Source organism: Cynoglossus semilaevis, chromosome 11, assembly GCF_000523025.1.
Source record: "Cynoglossus semilaevis isolate Cse_v1.0 chromosome 11, Cse_v1.0, whole genome shotgun sequence".
NCBI lineage: Eukaryota > Metazoa > Chordata > Actinopteri > Pleuronectiformes > Cynoglossidae > Cynoglossus > Cynoglossus semilaevis.
Window position 1 is genome coordinate 10,525,263 of NC_024317.1, and position 14,124 is coordinate 10,539,386.

At 38.5% G+C, this 14,124-nt stretch overlaps 1 protein-coding gene across 1 annotated transcript in view; it reads left to right on the forward strand.

Annotated features, from left to right (window-relative positions):
• The window catches only part of LOC103386273 (contactin-4-like), a 695,358-nt gene that overhangs the window by 57,370 nt on the left and 623,864 nt on the right, over positions 1-14,124 (forward strand). Inside the window, exon 5 of the mRNA XM_025060316.1 lies at positions 128-223. Within this exon, the coding sequence (XP_024916084.1) occupies positions 128-223 (96 nt within the window). The remainder of the gene's footprint in view (positions 1-127; positions 224-14,124) is intronic.

Consider the following 14,124-nt stretch of genomic DNA (forward strand, 5'->3'; position numbering starts at 1 on the left):
TCCATAATCTGAATGAAATGCCAAAAAAAAACCCCACTGTCAAAAAAAAACCAAAAAAAAAAAAAAAATACCAAGACAACATGCTCATGTGATAATTAAATAATTGTCTTTTTTTTTTCATTTTCAGACTTGGAGAACTTCAAGACTCACAGAAGAAGCTCTGTGTCAGTGCGTGAAGGCCAAGGAGTGGTTCTGCTGTGTGGCCCTCCACCGCATTCTGGAGGTAAAACAATGCAAGACTTTTCATTTTATATTTCAGTCGACTGTTCTGTGCTGGTGAGTGAGCCAAAAAAGATAGTTTTGAACTGGAGCTTTCTGACTAAGAAACAACTAGTGCACAAACAACAACAAACAACAACATTACTGGAGTGCACTGTTCGACATGTGTTCAGATCAGTGGATGCAGGTCTCAGCTTCACAGCCTTGCCTTCTTAGGATCTAGCTGCTGCCGTGGCACCTTTGGCTTGCTAATCAACACCTTATATCAGCTGCTGTGGTGCCTGAAATGTTGTCTTGGTTTAGTGTTTGTGTTCATTCCTCTGTGTCAGGCCACAGGAAGTATGATAGAGACTGTGAAGTATGACAACACATGACAAATTATCATTACTATTACCAGTTTTTTGCATAGCATATTAGCAGTTTTTATATGTACATGATATTTTGTAATTTAACATACAATATATAAACATACATATTCACAAACTATACATAAATATATATGAAAAAAAAATACCGTATTTTCCGGACTATAAGCCGCTACTTTTTCAGTTCAGGTATATAAATAAACATTTATGGTACAAAATCTTTCTGTGTTCCTGTGTATCCGGTAAATATGTCATTCCTCATATCGGTGGCTTATAGTCCGAGTTTTTTTTTTTAATTAATGGGTGTGGCTTATATACAGGTTCTATAGTCCGGAAAATACGGTAATAATATATCAATTTATACTAAAATTATAATAAATATATTATATACACCATTATTATTTTTTAAACAAATTACTGTACTGTGTACTACGAAGGGTAACACAAGGCAGGAAAAATAAGCATATTTATTTATGGGTATTCACCAGTACTGGTATTAGGCCTTATACTTCATACAAATATTCTTTCTCATACTTAAAAACATGCCCATCTGGTAAGATGATCCTTTTCACCAAGACCAGCTGGGTCATGAGGAGTCAGCCAGTGTTTCTGTATGTGTGTTTTTCCTACTGCAGTTCAATGTCTCATTGCCCTCATGGGCAGTTTATTAAATTTGATGAACAATGTCAGCTGTTGTTGCTGGTATTTTAACACCAGGGACGGAGGCAAGAGCGAGACAAACTGTAAAATCCACCGAACACCTTCATAACACTGAGTTCATGGTTGATAGGTGGTTTCATAGTGTAACGATTAGCACGACTGCCCTGCAAACAGACCAGAGAGTACTTGGTATCGAATGTTCTATCCTGAAATTCTGACCTATATCGGATCAATACCGATTATCAGATTGATCTGTCTCTGAGGGAAATAGTACTGTATTTAGACAAACAATATTGTTTAACGGTCTTTTAAAGACTGATATAATGACTGATGACTACTCTCAGTGAGAGAGACTGCGTGTTTTTTGGAAAACATGCGAAACCACACACAGCAAAGCTGTGTTAGCTATGAATTGAAAATCTCGTCTGCGAGGCAACGTTGCTAACAACTAAACCACTGAGCAGCGGGAAATATTATCTCCTCTTTTCTCTGCCGTTGATTTAGATTTTACTGAGAGTTGAGGAGCATGTTGTAATTCCGTGTGATAAATAGCTCGCATCAATTTCAGCTCTTAAACATTGAGTGGATTTCTTCATACTTCCTGTCTAATTTCAGCAGATGTGTTCTTTATAGCGTTTGCTCTCTTCTTACCCAGCCGGTGACAGCAGCTCAGATTACATTCCCACAGCTGAAATCCACCTAACAGATATCACTGATTTTTGCACCCTTTCTGCTGCCGTGGTAAAAATGATGTATGTCAGAAATTGATTGTAATGGTTTCCTGTTGGGGTTTTATCTGGTGGAGCCTCGGCGATCTCGGCTGCAACGAGGAGTGTTTGATTTATTTGTGAGTAGTTTTTGCTGGCTTGTCTGCATTTGATTGCCCTCTACTCTGTTGGCTTTGGTGACTGTTTTTTTCCCTCTGCCAATTTGTGCTGAAGTAATCCAATTAAGGTTAGGTTTTTAAGACCAACAGGGAAATAATTTGAGTGTGGCAGGCATCTTCAGGCACATGAAAAGCTCCCTCAAGACACTTGTCTTCTCACTAATATACAGAACCAATACGAAGTGTCAATTAGAAGTCCATTTCAGTGACTCATATCTCTCAGATGAAGCAGAGGCTACCTTCACATGTCACTTAGAGACAGCACTGTGGTCCTTCTTGCAAAAAGCACATGTCGTGTCGATACATTTAAAGGCTCCTGTTGGCTGCAAAGAGTTGAGATTATTGTACTGTGGAATTGTCCAAGTGTGTTTTTTTTACTATTATTTATTATATTCTCTAAGATTGTGTACAATTACAGCAGTGGATTAATCCCGAATATTTATGGAGGAAGTTAATCGTGATTAATCATGATTTGTCAGGATAAATCAACGTTCGTAAAAAGTCCTAAACCATTTTTCCTATGTATTGCTGGAATAGAAAGACAAATATATATATATATATATATTTTCAAGGCACTCTTGACTTATTTAAACAACATTATGTGTGTGTTTTCATCGGCACATGGAAATGGTGACATTGTGTTTAGTTCAGCTGAAATTTGGCGTCAAAGCTCTGCTCACTTTCCGTGTTTAGTTCAGCTGAAGTTTGGCGTCAAAGCTCTGCTCACTTTCCGTTCCGTTATTGAATATCATTATTACATTTATTTATCCCTTGGTTTAAAGTAGTAAGTAACTTAAGTATTGGTGATTGAACTCCAGTGAGTATATTCCATTTTTTTATGGTAATAAAAAAATAAAATGCAGCTCATAGCCACATTCCACTTCATGTTGGCAGGAAATAATAAGGGTGTAAGTGGTTATAGAGGAGGCGGTATTTTGTTGTTAAATCATCTTATTGATTTGTGTATCGATCAGATAGAAAACATTTTTTCATTTACTCTTAAATCTCCCCATAAGCAGAAGAAACCAGGTTGAACTCCCCATCTCCTAACTTTTTGCTACAGGCTAAGTTTTTTTTTGTTTGTCTTTCTTTCTATTTTCCCCAGCCTCACACCTGATACATTGCCTTTGTTGGAGCTTTGATGACATATTAGGATATAGTGACAGTGCTTTCTTCATGTCTGGCTGAAAGCCATATAATTGCATGAAAGTAGAGCAAAGGATAGTGCTTCCCTTTAGAGCTTTTAAGGTCAGTTGCACTTTCAGGTGATATTTTAAATTTATTTTACTGCAGTAATTTTCAATTTTCAATTTAATTGGAACATGTTTGATAAAAATAATAATTATAAATATGTGACATCACATAATGTTGTGTATTCATAGTTGGGGAAGAGTTAAAGCCATTGTAACCTGCTGTTTCATATTCATTACAAAGAGATTTTGAAAAATGGGGTCCATTTTTCAAAAGATATCTGACCTAATTTTTAAGGTTCCTCTTCAGTATTTATGAATGAACTGCAGCTGGGTTGCTTATGTCTGCATTTTCTTTTTCTGTTTTTCATTAAAAACATTTCACACAGACACCTTCACACATACCTTTCCAGTAATGGGGCACATCTGCAAACATTTCACAATGAAATGTCATGCAAAGACACAAGTACCAAATGTTAAAATTGTTGTAAAGCCGCAAATGAAGGTTGGCATGGAAAGGTTTGGGAACCCCTACCTTTGACAACTGGCTGATTCACTTGACAGGAAATGTATTGCTGTCAGTGACAAGTCACTACAGTGTGTTGCTGAGATTTGAAGATGCTAATGGCTAAACTAAAAGAACTGTTTAATAATTATAATAATAATTAAAAAATAATAATACATTATTATTATTATTGATAATTATAATAATAATAATAATAAGAAGAAGAAGAAGAAGAAAGCAAAAAGGGATTAGGCCAAAAGAAAAATAAGAGGATTATTATAATTATTATTAGTAGTAGTATTAGTATTATTAGTATCAATTATAACAATATTAATAATTATAATATAACACGCCATTTCATTGGCAATTGCCCTGTAATGTAGCTGCGTCTACTGCCAAATGTCCTGCAGCAAATATTAGACATAAGGAGGCTGACACAAATGCCAATATTTCATGTTGAGACTTTGTGATAAAGAACCTGACTGTCTGGGCTCAATGCTAATCAGCCCGCAGTCTGAGAAACGACTCTAAAAGATACAGTCTTTGGAAGAGCTCCTTGTGCACAAAACAAAAGTCCCACTGCTACAGGACGGTGTACATCCACGAAGCAGTAGAAAAGGGAGAGTTCAAGCATGTTGTTAAAACTACAGGCAGAATTTCATCAACATTCAATAATGTTAGAGAGGAGGGGTGCTTTAAGTGGCCTTAGAGTCTTTATTTCCTCGCAACTGTATTGGTTGGCAGGCTGCAGATGTCACACTAAGATATGTCTCCCCCATGCCAAAGGGATGTCATGAAATATCACCGCACATGGCTGAGCATCTGAGAGATTTCCTCCAAGTCTCAGCAGGGAATGGTTCAAGCAGTAAGTACGTACCAGCAGTCATCTCTTTAGGCTTTTCTTCATCACACATGTTGATATTGAATTGAGTACCAGTGTAATTAGAAATTAAACCGTATATTAATAGAGACATTTTTATTGTAGTTAGGTCTTCTCCCAGACCAGGCATCCACAAAGTCTGCACTCAGGTTCGCATGTCCCGTAAAGATCGGTACCAGCTGAATTTTTGGTTTCCCTGCTAGATGATTTTAACATTAAATTGACAGAGGCATTTTACTGTATGTTTTGAAGCCGTTACTCACGTCACCGTGACTAAATCAGCTCAGATCACAGAGCCTTTTCCTTGAAGGTCTTACAGTGTTGACATAACTGTCATGTTTCAGACAACCTCTGCGTGAGGACAAACCTGACTTGCAGGCAGCCATCATTTTGACAGAAGCCAAAAATGAGATGAGCTGCCCTTTCAGAAATGGTTTTCTTTTATCATGTATGAAAAACTCAAAACAGTACACAAGTGTCTCATTTTTATTCACTACATTAACAAAAAAACAGGAGGCTTACTTTAGAAGTAGCAGCTCAATGAATCAGATAATAGAAAATACACTAATAAAGTCAAAGGTCAACACAAAAATAATTTAGTTAAATATTTAGACAAAATTGAAATAAATACAAATAAAAAAGGGAGAACTGCCGTGTTGCTGGTTTGGGGCTGTGGTAATACTTGTACAAAGTTGTCTTGAACAGTGTGTCCAGTCTCAGTGACCGGGTGTCCCTTGTCCACCCAATCCAGGAAAATGACAACAGCACTGTTCGTCCAAGAGCCCAACACTATGCTTCAGTGCCCGGTGATTTCCCTTTATAGCCAGGCCAATGTCCTACATGCTGCAGGGGAACCATGCCCATTTCTTCAAACCATGTCAGCCGTTTTATACCATCGAACCTGCGAAACACCATTGAAGACCAAGAAGAGATAAAGCCTCTGTAAAACTATGGCACTAAAATTATTATTATTATTATAATTATTATTATTATTATTATTATTATTATATTCTTAACATGAATAACATTGGCTCCACAAGCACGCCATGCTCCTCAGACACTACAGCAGAGCAGCAGAGGGTGCTCTGAAGGTTTTGAACCACATTAATATCCGTTCATGTGCTACAGGGCCCGGTCTCAGACATGCTCCATGTACACACCATCTTTAAAAAGCTGTTTTTCTATGTGACCGGTGCTGTTTAACTGCCCCCGTCCTTAGCACTTGGCTACACTCAGACGTCATGCCCTTGTTGTCTGCAGCATAAACACAAATCCCTCAGTGGCCACGGGCATATTATCCCAGAAGAAAACCTGCTGTCACCTGCTGTGCATGGGGAAAATAACAATTGTTGAAAACATGACATCTCCATTCACAGAAGCTGGCTCTGTTGGCGGAGAACTGGACGGCGGTGTTGAGTTAAATCCTAAATCTCCTACTGCTAAAAAGGCTCTAACATGTGTCACACAGCTAAGCTCACTGTGAAGGGGCTGTGCCCTGCTTCAGTGAGCTTTTACGTTATGAAGCCTTAAAGAACTGTGGCACATCTACCCCGAAAGTGTGTGTTAAGACAGGGTTTCCCAATTTTTTCCATGTGGACTAGCAGCACTGTGAAATTGGACAGTTAGACGTACTGTTCTCAAAAAAACAACCTCAAATTAACATATCATGACAGTTGTCTGTGTTACTTTCTCTTCAAACAGTATAAGCTTAGAAAAATTAGGGGGAAAAAACAGAAAAAGCCAGTTCGTCATTTACCTTTAATCATTAGATTAAAAAATGTAATTAGATTATTTCATTGCCCAAGTCACATGACTAGTAGTCTTTGTTTTAATTGGTGACTGATAGAGTAGGCGGAACAGCTTAGCGGCATTAGATCTCACAATCACTTTAGTTGCAGAACTCACCGAGACATGAAGGCACGCTTAAGTATTAAGTGCATTAGAAGATCTTTGAAGCTGCAGTAAAACTCTGAGAGTGAATCTACTATACTTCCAGTATTTCATCATTCTTTATCCACTTTGACCAACTTTACAAAGACATCACTGTCAACGGCTCTAATTTGACTGTGGCTTCAGAAGCACTCACTGGATGTACGTCTCACATATAAAATATAAAACTGAAGGGAATCTGAGAGTTTCTGCACATTCGCAAAAAAAAAAAAAGATTAATGTTAATTGCTTCATTAGACAGCACTGCAATAACACTGACATTCTGTAAAGGATAGGATCCCGTTGGCTTAGGAACTTGCCAGTGGTAACCATGGTAAGTTAACACAATGGGTAGCTACCTCTACCAGTCTGACTTTATTTGATTTGGGGTTCGTAAGTGACAAGTACCTTTCAAAAGACACGGTATGTTTTTATTTTTAAAGTTTCTCAAATGCTGTTAAGTATGTCAAACACCATTTGAAGTTGAAAAGATGAATCTTCCAGCAGATATTTTGGGAAAACATAACTTTCTTCAGGGGTTTTCTCTGGGGAAGCTGATTCTTTGATGTTGTTGTCTGGACGCTAAACAAATTGTCTAAGCAACACACACACAGAGTGAGCAGACTTCAAAAACAGCTAATTTAATTTCATAATAGAGTAACCATTGCTCCTTGTGCTGCTACAGTTAAGTATTGATAATAAATTGAACATAAATTTCAAGCTGCAAAAAGGAAATCAATTAGCCTGCTAGCCTGCTGCAGTTGGGACTTAAATGACTCCAAATTTAAGCAGGCTAGAGCTACTTTGTACAAGAAGCTGAGTGCTGTAGAGTGTCTTAATTTATTTTTTCGCAATAATTAGTTCTAAATCAGTCCTGGATCCCAATGTGCCAAGAGTACCAGATGTTTCATGTCTGACCAAACATACTCATTTTTTAGAGTAGCAGCATGTGCTACGTTAAGATGTGCTGGAATTTCATCACTTACCTCATCTGCCTCTAAAAAACTAATTTAAAAAAATCAGAAACTGACAGCATTTGGATATATTATTTTAAATTATGCAGAAAATGGTCTATATTTTAAACCTTTGTGGTTTTAGTGGGAGCTGCGTGAGGTTCAGTACACTTTAAGTAACATTTAGTAACAGTTTAATCATCAAGGGTTTAAGCTGGAGGACTGGTCACCTGACCCTGGAATTCTGCTCCAGGCAGTAACTGCTGTATGCAGAATTTATATATTTGTAACTTGGCTGTTGTTGATCCATCTAACAGTCTAAATCAGGGGTGTCAAACTCAAAGTCACAGTGGGCCAAACTTAATATTTATTGAAAAATGTGATGGCAGTTGTGCATGTTATCCCTTCTCTCCAAATCTACAATGGGCCTGAGTTTGACCTGAGTTTGTTCTAAATGTTATGTTGTGGTTTATACATAAATAAGACTTTATCAGTAAATATCTCGTTAATTTTACTTAGCTACCATTTGATCTACCTCTCTGTCTGTCCTGTATTAATCACCTGTACTGACAGCCTGACATGTGCTGTTCTGTTCAGACAGACTTGTCATTGTGTGTCCCTCTACCATAATATACTGATGAACAACCCATGGCTCATGAAAAACAGCACACACACAAAATGGGCAATGAAATCTGAACTGTGATCCATCTGGTGCTTTGTCTCTAAACCAAGAAGTAGGTTTAGAGAGAAACTATCAAAATGGCATTCCAATTTTCAATCAGCTCCACACACCGAGGCACCACTGAACCTGCTGTACAGTGATATTTTCCAGATGGAACAATCAATTACAAGAGCCTTTTTTTTATGCTACATTGACCTATTTGGTCATGTTGTTATTATCAAAATCAAAATGTGAAAATAAAAACCAAATGTCATGTGAATTCAAACCATTTTATTTGTTAGGTAAAAATAAAATTTGTAAATTGTATAATTCTCTTCCCCTGGTGCGCAGTAATAGCAAGTAATGTTATTACTTGCAGCAGATAAATGTGCTCATATATTTTAATGTGTGTAGAGTATTGACATGACCTCCAGTATCATAACAACCATGTGTCCCAAATGGCTGGGACCTTTGAGGGTTGCTTGTTGTCCCACATGTCCCTTGGCCCTCAGATTTACCTGTTGAAATAATGATGCAAGCTAGAGCCCAGGGTGAAGCTGTAGCATGTTGTATGTTGCAATACTACGTTGCTTCACTTCTCCAGGGAAAGGAATTAATAGTTACAGCGGTTTTCCTCTGTTTTGTTGTTTGACCCATTGTTATTTTTGTTAGAAAACACAACAGGCAGAGACATATTGATTTTACGAGATTATATATATATTTTTTTTTTAAGGTATCTTCTTTTCTCTCTGGTAAAATTCATGTTTTTCTTCCTTAAATTTCCATTAACAAAATATAGACCTGGGCCTGAACTCTTTCTCTGTCCCAGGTTGAGAAGTGTACAAGTGTGATGCCAGATTTAAATAAGCTATCTTAAACAAAAAACATGCTGTGAACCACACAGAGAGACTAAAATGCATCCATGTTCTGTTATTGACAAATAAGGAAAAGGTTTATTCACCAGGCGGAAATAAATGGCAACCAATAATCAGAAAGTCAAACACGTTGGTTTATAGAGCTCCTTGGAACCACAAAGAAAAACATTTGATTTCCCTGAGTTTACTTGTGCAGTTTTATTTTAAAAATAAGTCACTCACTTATTTACTTGAGGGTATTTGGAAGAAAAACTTACTGTGTGAGTGACAGGACAACAAACACTGATAATAGGGAGACAGAGCAGGAGAAGGAGAAGAAGATTAGAGTGGTTACATGTTAGAAAAAGAGCTTTTACACCAGCCGCGTTTCTGACCCAGCCTAACCTGGGTTTAGGGATGAATTGGTTTGAATCCCAGAACCTTTTGGTGGTAGGTAGGTCCTATGACTTTAACACCGTAGCTTTAAAGGAACTGATGATGTAAGAGGCTCAGAAAAGAAAGAGAAAAAACAGTATTCTGGGACGTTTTTCAAATAAAGTAACTACTTCATGTTATTTAGAATCTAAAGGAACATGTACATTTTGTAGGAGTCTTTTTTTGTATAGTCTGGTGCAGGCGTGGGCAAACTCAGACTCGTGGGCCACAATTGTCCTAAAATTGAACAGGGGGGCGGGGTCTAGAGCAGATAGATAGAGTGTTCATGTGAACTAAGAGAAATCACATGTAAAATTAATGCATAAATGCTAAAAAGCTTTTTATCATTTTATACGCCATCTATTGGAGAAATGTGGGTATTGCAGGGAACAGGCAGAAGTATAATGATAACATAAATAAATTATATAATTTGGAAAGACGGGCCAGATTAGAAAGCTGAATGGGCTGCATCCAGCCCCCGGGCCTTAGTTTGCCCATGCCTGGTTTAGTGTAAGCTCATTTTTCAAGATGACTTTCAATATTTATTGCTTATGTGTGTTTTGTGTGTGTGTGGTTGACCCAGCACTACTTATACCAGTTCATTTAAAAGTCTTTAGTTGCTACTTGTGTGGGGTTCTAGAGTGACACAGTGGCAGGACCCCCGCCTGCCGACTGAAAGCCCTGGGCTTGATACCATCTGGTACCCAAATTCCAGATGGGGTTGTGTCAGGAAGGGCAAATGATGTGAAAACTCTGCCAAATCACTGTGCAGACCACTGCTGTGACGACAACCCATATAAAAGGGACCAGTCGGACTGGATTCACCAGCTATAGATCAGATGGAAAGACTACAAACAGAGACATCATGATATAATATGGCAAACAGAACAGCTTAGAAATAAATATTTATCAAAAGGATATCTTTGAAGACATATTAGATATGAGTGTAAAAGAAAAATATCTTGGAATTTTCTCAGCGATATACAAACAAATCCGTTATCTGTAGGGAAGATAAGTTGAATTATATAGTACGCTGGATTTATGTTCATTCACCTGTATTTCTTACCAGTGAGTGTTAGAGCAGGGAAAGGTTGAAGTCATTGTGTAGTTTGTGGATGAGTTTACCTCCTCCAAAGGGAGATTTCCAGGGGGCGTTTTAGTCATCTCCACAGCTGAACCCTGCCATCCTGTGGAGAAAACTCATCTTCAGTAATGTTCATGACCAATTGGGCAGACTCACTTTTCTGACCTAGAGTTGTGATTAAGTTTTGGACTTAGGTGCTGATTTTTATCCACCGCCCTTTTTTCTGGCCAAAGAAGCTTATAGATCCACAGCATGCACCAAAGTGACAGTATCCCAAGGTCACTGAACCTTAGAGCCCTGACGACATCGCTGCGCCAACAGAACAGAACTTGAACACCCTGTAGCAGCAGACCCTCCTCCCGTACTCCATGGCCCCTGGAGCACTCTACCAAGGGCAAAGTGCTGGTCCAGTGTACCACGGCCGGGATGAAAACCACAGAGCTCTTCTTTGGATGATGTTCAACCAGCTCTCAGAGTCGGCACCCTGGTGTCCTGTTGTAGAGTTTACCAAGGAGGCTGAGCAGAGAAATACCCTTAAAATGGGAAGATACCCTCTGATGACCCTTTAAAGAGGGGGCTATCACTCTAGACTGCCACTCCATGTGTACTGCCCTCAATTCATTTTTAATTCTACAAATAACAACAAGTGAAAACATCAGTCTTGATATTTTTGAAACTAAGACAGGGATTTCTGGCAGACCCCAGTGGGGGATGTTACAATGATCAGCAGCTTTTCAGCATGTCTGAAAGCAGCCTGAATATCATCATTTATATTTAAGGGCTTCATTTGTTTCTTTTGCTTCATTTTGAACAAAGAGTGAGAATGGCTAACACCAGTATCAGGAGCTGTGAGCCAAGCACAGACCATTTTATTTGAGAAAATCTACCTCTGAAATTGAACTAACTGAACTGCCATAATACACAGATATTCTATACTGAATCGCAATTGTACCTGGGTACACTGCAAACTGAGGCCGTTGTGTATTTTAGAGACAGAGATAAATGTACATTTGTTTTTTGTTTTTCTGGACAGACAGACAGGATGCAGTCTTTGACTTAACCATATATACTAAGCCAGTGATGTATGAGCAGTGTAGTGCAATGAAAAAATACAGTGCAGTGAGTGTAATGTCCTTCTGTATCTGGTGTTATTAAGATGATAAATCCACAGTTTAAGAGCTCACCAATCATTTCATCTACAGGCAGAGTATACGGTGTAGTTTGGTTGAATTGGTCATTTTTACCTAGTCATAACTGCCTGCCTGCCTGACTGACTCCATGAGACACCCTCAGGAACAGTAGGTCAGGGGTCGTCAACTGTATTTGTCAGAGGGCCAGAATTGTTCTAGATAGACACCTTGGGGGCCAGATACTGAAATAAAATGAAATGGAATCTCATTTTTGTCAAACACTATCATTTCATGTTTATTTTGGAATCCAGTCGCGGGCTGGTTGGAACAGTTTGTTCAAACTGGCTGGATCCATTTCAGATCCAGCTAGCTTTTTTCCAACTTTTTTTTTTCTTTAAGAAGAAAAAATAAATACATACATGAAAATAATACATATAAATATTTATCCATCTAATAAATACCTGTAAAAAAGACATGTTACTGTCAAATCTTGGGCTTGCGATGTAAGAAATGTTTACAGGTACAGTATGTGGCTCTCACAATGTAGCTGATCCTACTTGGCATAGTTGGAATAAAACTAAGGCATGGTACAATGTATGGTTTCTGATGCCAGCTGGAGAGTTTACCTCCCACTGGCAGGGGGACCGAATCAGCAGAGGGAACAAAATCTGGCTACTGTTTCTTTACAGTGCTTCATGGCAGCCCCTGTGCTCATTCTATTGTTCTGAGTCAGGCTGTTGTACTTAAAATTCCCATAAAACATGTAAACAGCCCTTCCTACACCTGACACAGTTTTCATGAAGCATTTACCAAGAGCTAATTTTACAATCCAAACTTTGATGGGTATTGTACCCATCAAAGTTTGGATTGTACAGTGTTCCAGACACTGTCTGGAATGTAGGCCCTGGTAGCTTAAGGTAATAATTCTGAGAGGGGTCACTTGATTTAGATTTTTTTTTCATAAAAAAACAAGTGTAGATAGTTTTGAATTACTCCACTACTACGTTGTGTTGCATAGTGTTGATGGATTTTAGAATGTGTTGAAAGATGCTTCATTGAAGCTGTTGTCCTCAACAATATTAATCAGTCTACAGGCTCTCACAATCCATGTAATATTTGTGTCAGACAGCTGTGGACTTATTTACTTCCCTGTCAGTGAAGCTAGTCTGACGCAAGCCCTGCACCTGACCTCCAGTTGCCTGAACCTCCGTAAATGCATGCTGGGAATTGAGATGTTATTTTAAACTCCTGCTGTGTGTGTGCAAATGATGTGTGTATCAACTGTGTAATTGAGCAATGACAAGTGGATGGATGGCGGAAATATTTTGAATTTAGTGCACGTCATTCTGTCTAAGTTAGAGATTTTCTTTTTTTTTTAATCTGGCTCCACCGTACCACCTGGTTATTTTTCTTTTTCATAAACCCTGAAGAACATTTTAAACAAACTTGAATTCAGTTCTTGGATGAATAAAAGAAGCAGGTTGTGACATATCATTGCCCAGAATTCTACAAAAAAAAATGATCTGGTTCAAGACTTAAATGGATGATTTGTAGATAAAATGAATGAATACCTCATATATGACCTCATATATGATTATTGTTGGAATTGATATCGTTGCCTTGTGTCACAAAAACTCCAAACACTTGACGTTAACATCCTCACAAAATTCAGCTCTCCTCAACACATGGGAACAGGTGGAAACAGGTAGAACGGAGTGTAATATTTGCACAAAGTAATGCACTTCTGTCTTTTTCATGTGACTGTGTGTCATCAGAGAGAATACCTGCTGTTACAGTCAGCACTGAAGGGACATGTGGGGGAAGCTGAGCACAGATTTGGCCTGACACACACTGCTAGGCAATATCCCAGCTCAAATTCAGACAATGTGCTGGCTTCCCCCCGCATCCACAGACACTTGCTCTCTGGTTGACAGGCCGATGTCAGGCCAGAAATATATGGTAATCATATTCTGCCAGGTCTAAGGAGAGGAAATCAATTATCACAAGTGTTTTTTAGCAACATGAATCTAAATCAGAAATCAAAACACCTCAAAAATGTTGGTTTCTGCCACACGTGGTTTATATTCATCTCCCGCACTCGTCTGTCTTAGTGGAGCAGAGCTGAGAGGCTGTCAACGTCTGTCTCTTTCTGAGGCCAAATCATTAACAGGCTGCCAGTGTGTTGCACACTTTGTACTACACAATTACCATGTTTAGTTGTGGAACTAATGCTGCTGACCTCTGCTTTCTAATGGGAAGGGAGACCTTCAAGGGGAACTCAAGAATGAAATTGCATGTGTCTCAGCGGTGTGGACCCAGCAAGTGCTTCTACCTTAGAGCTGTGAGAATGCACTGCATTTGCATTATGTTTAT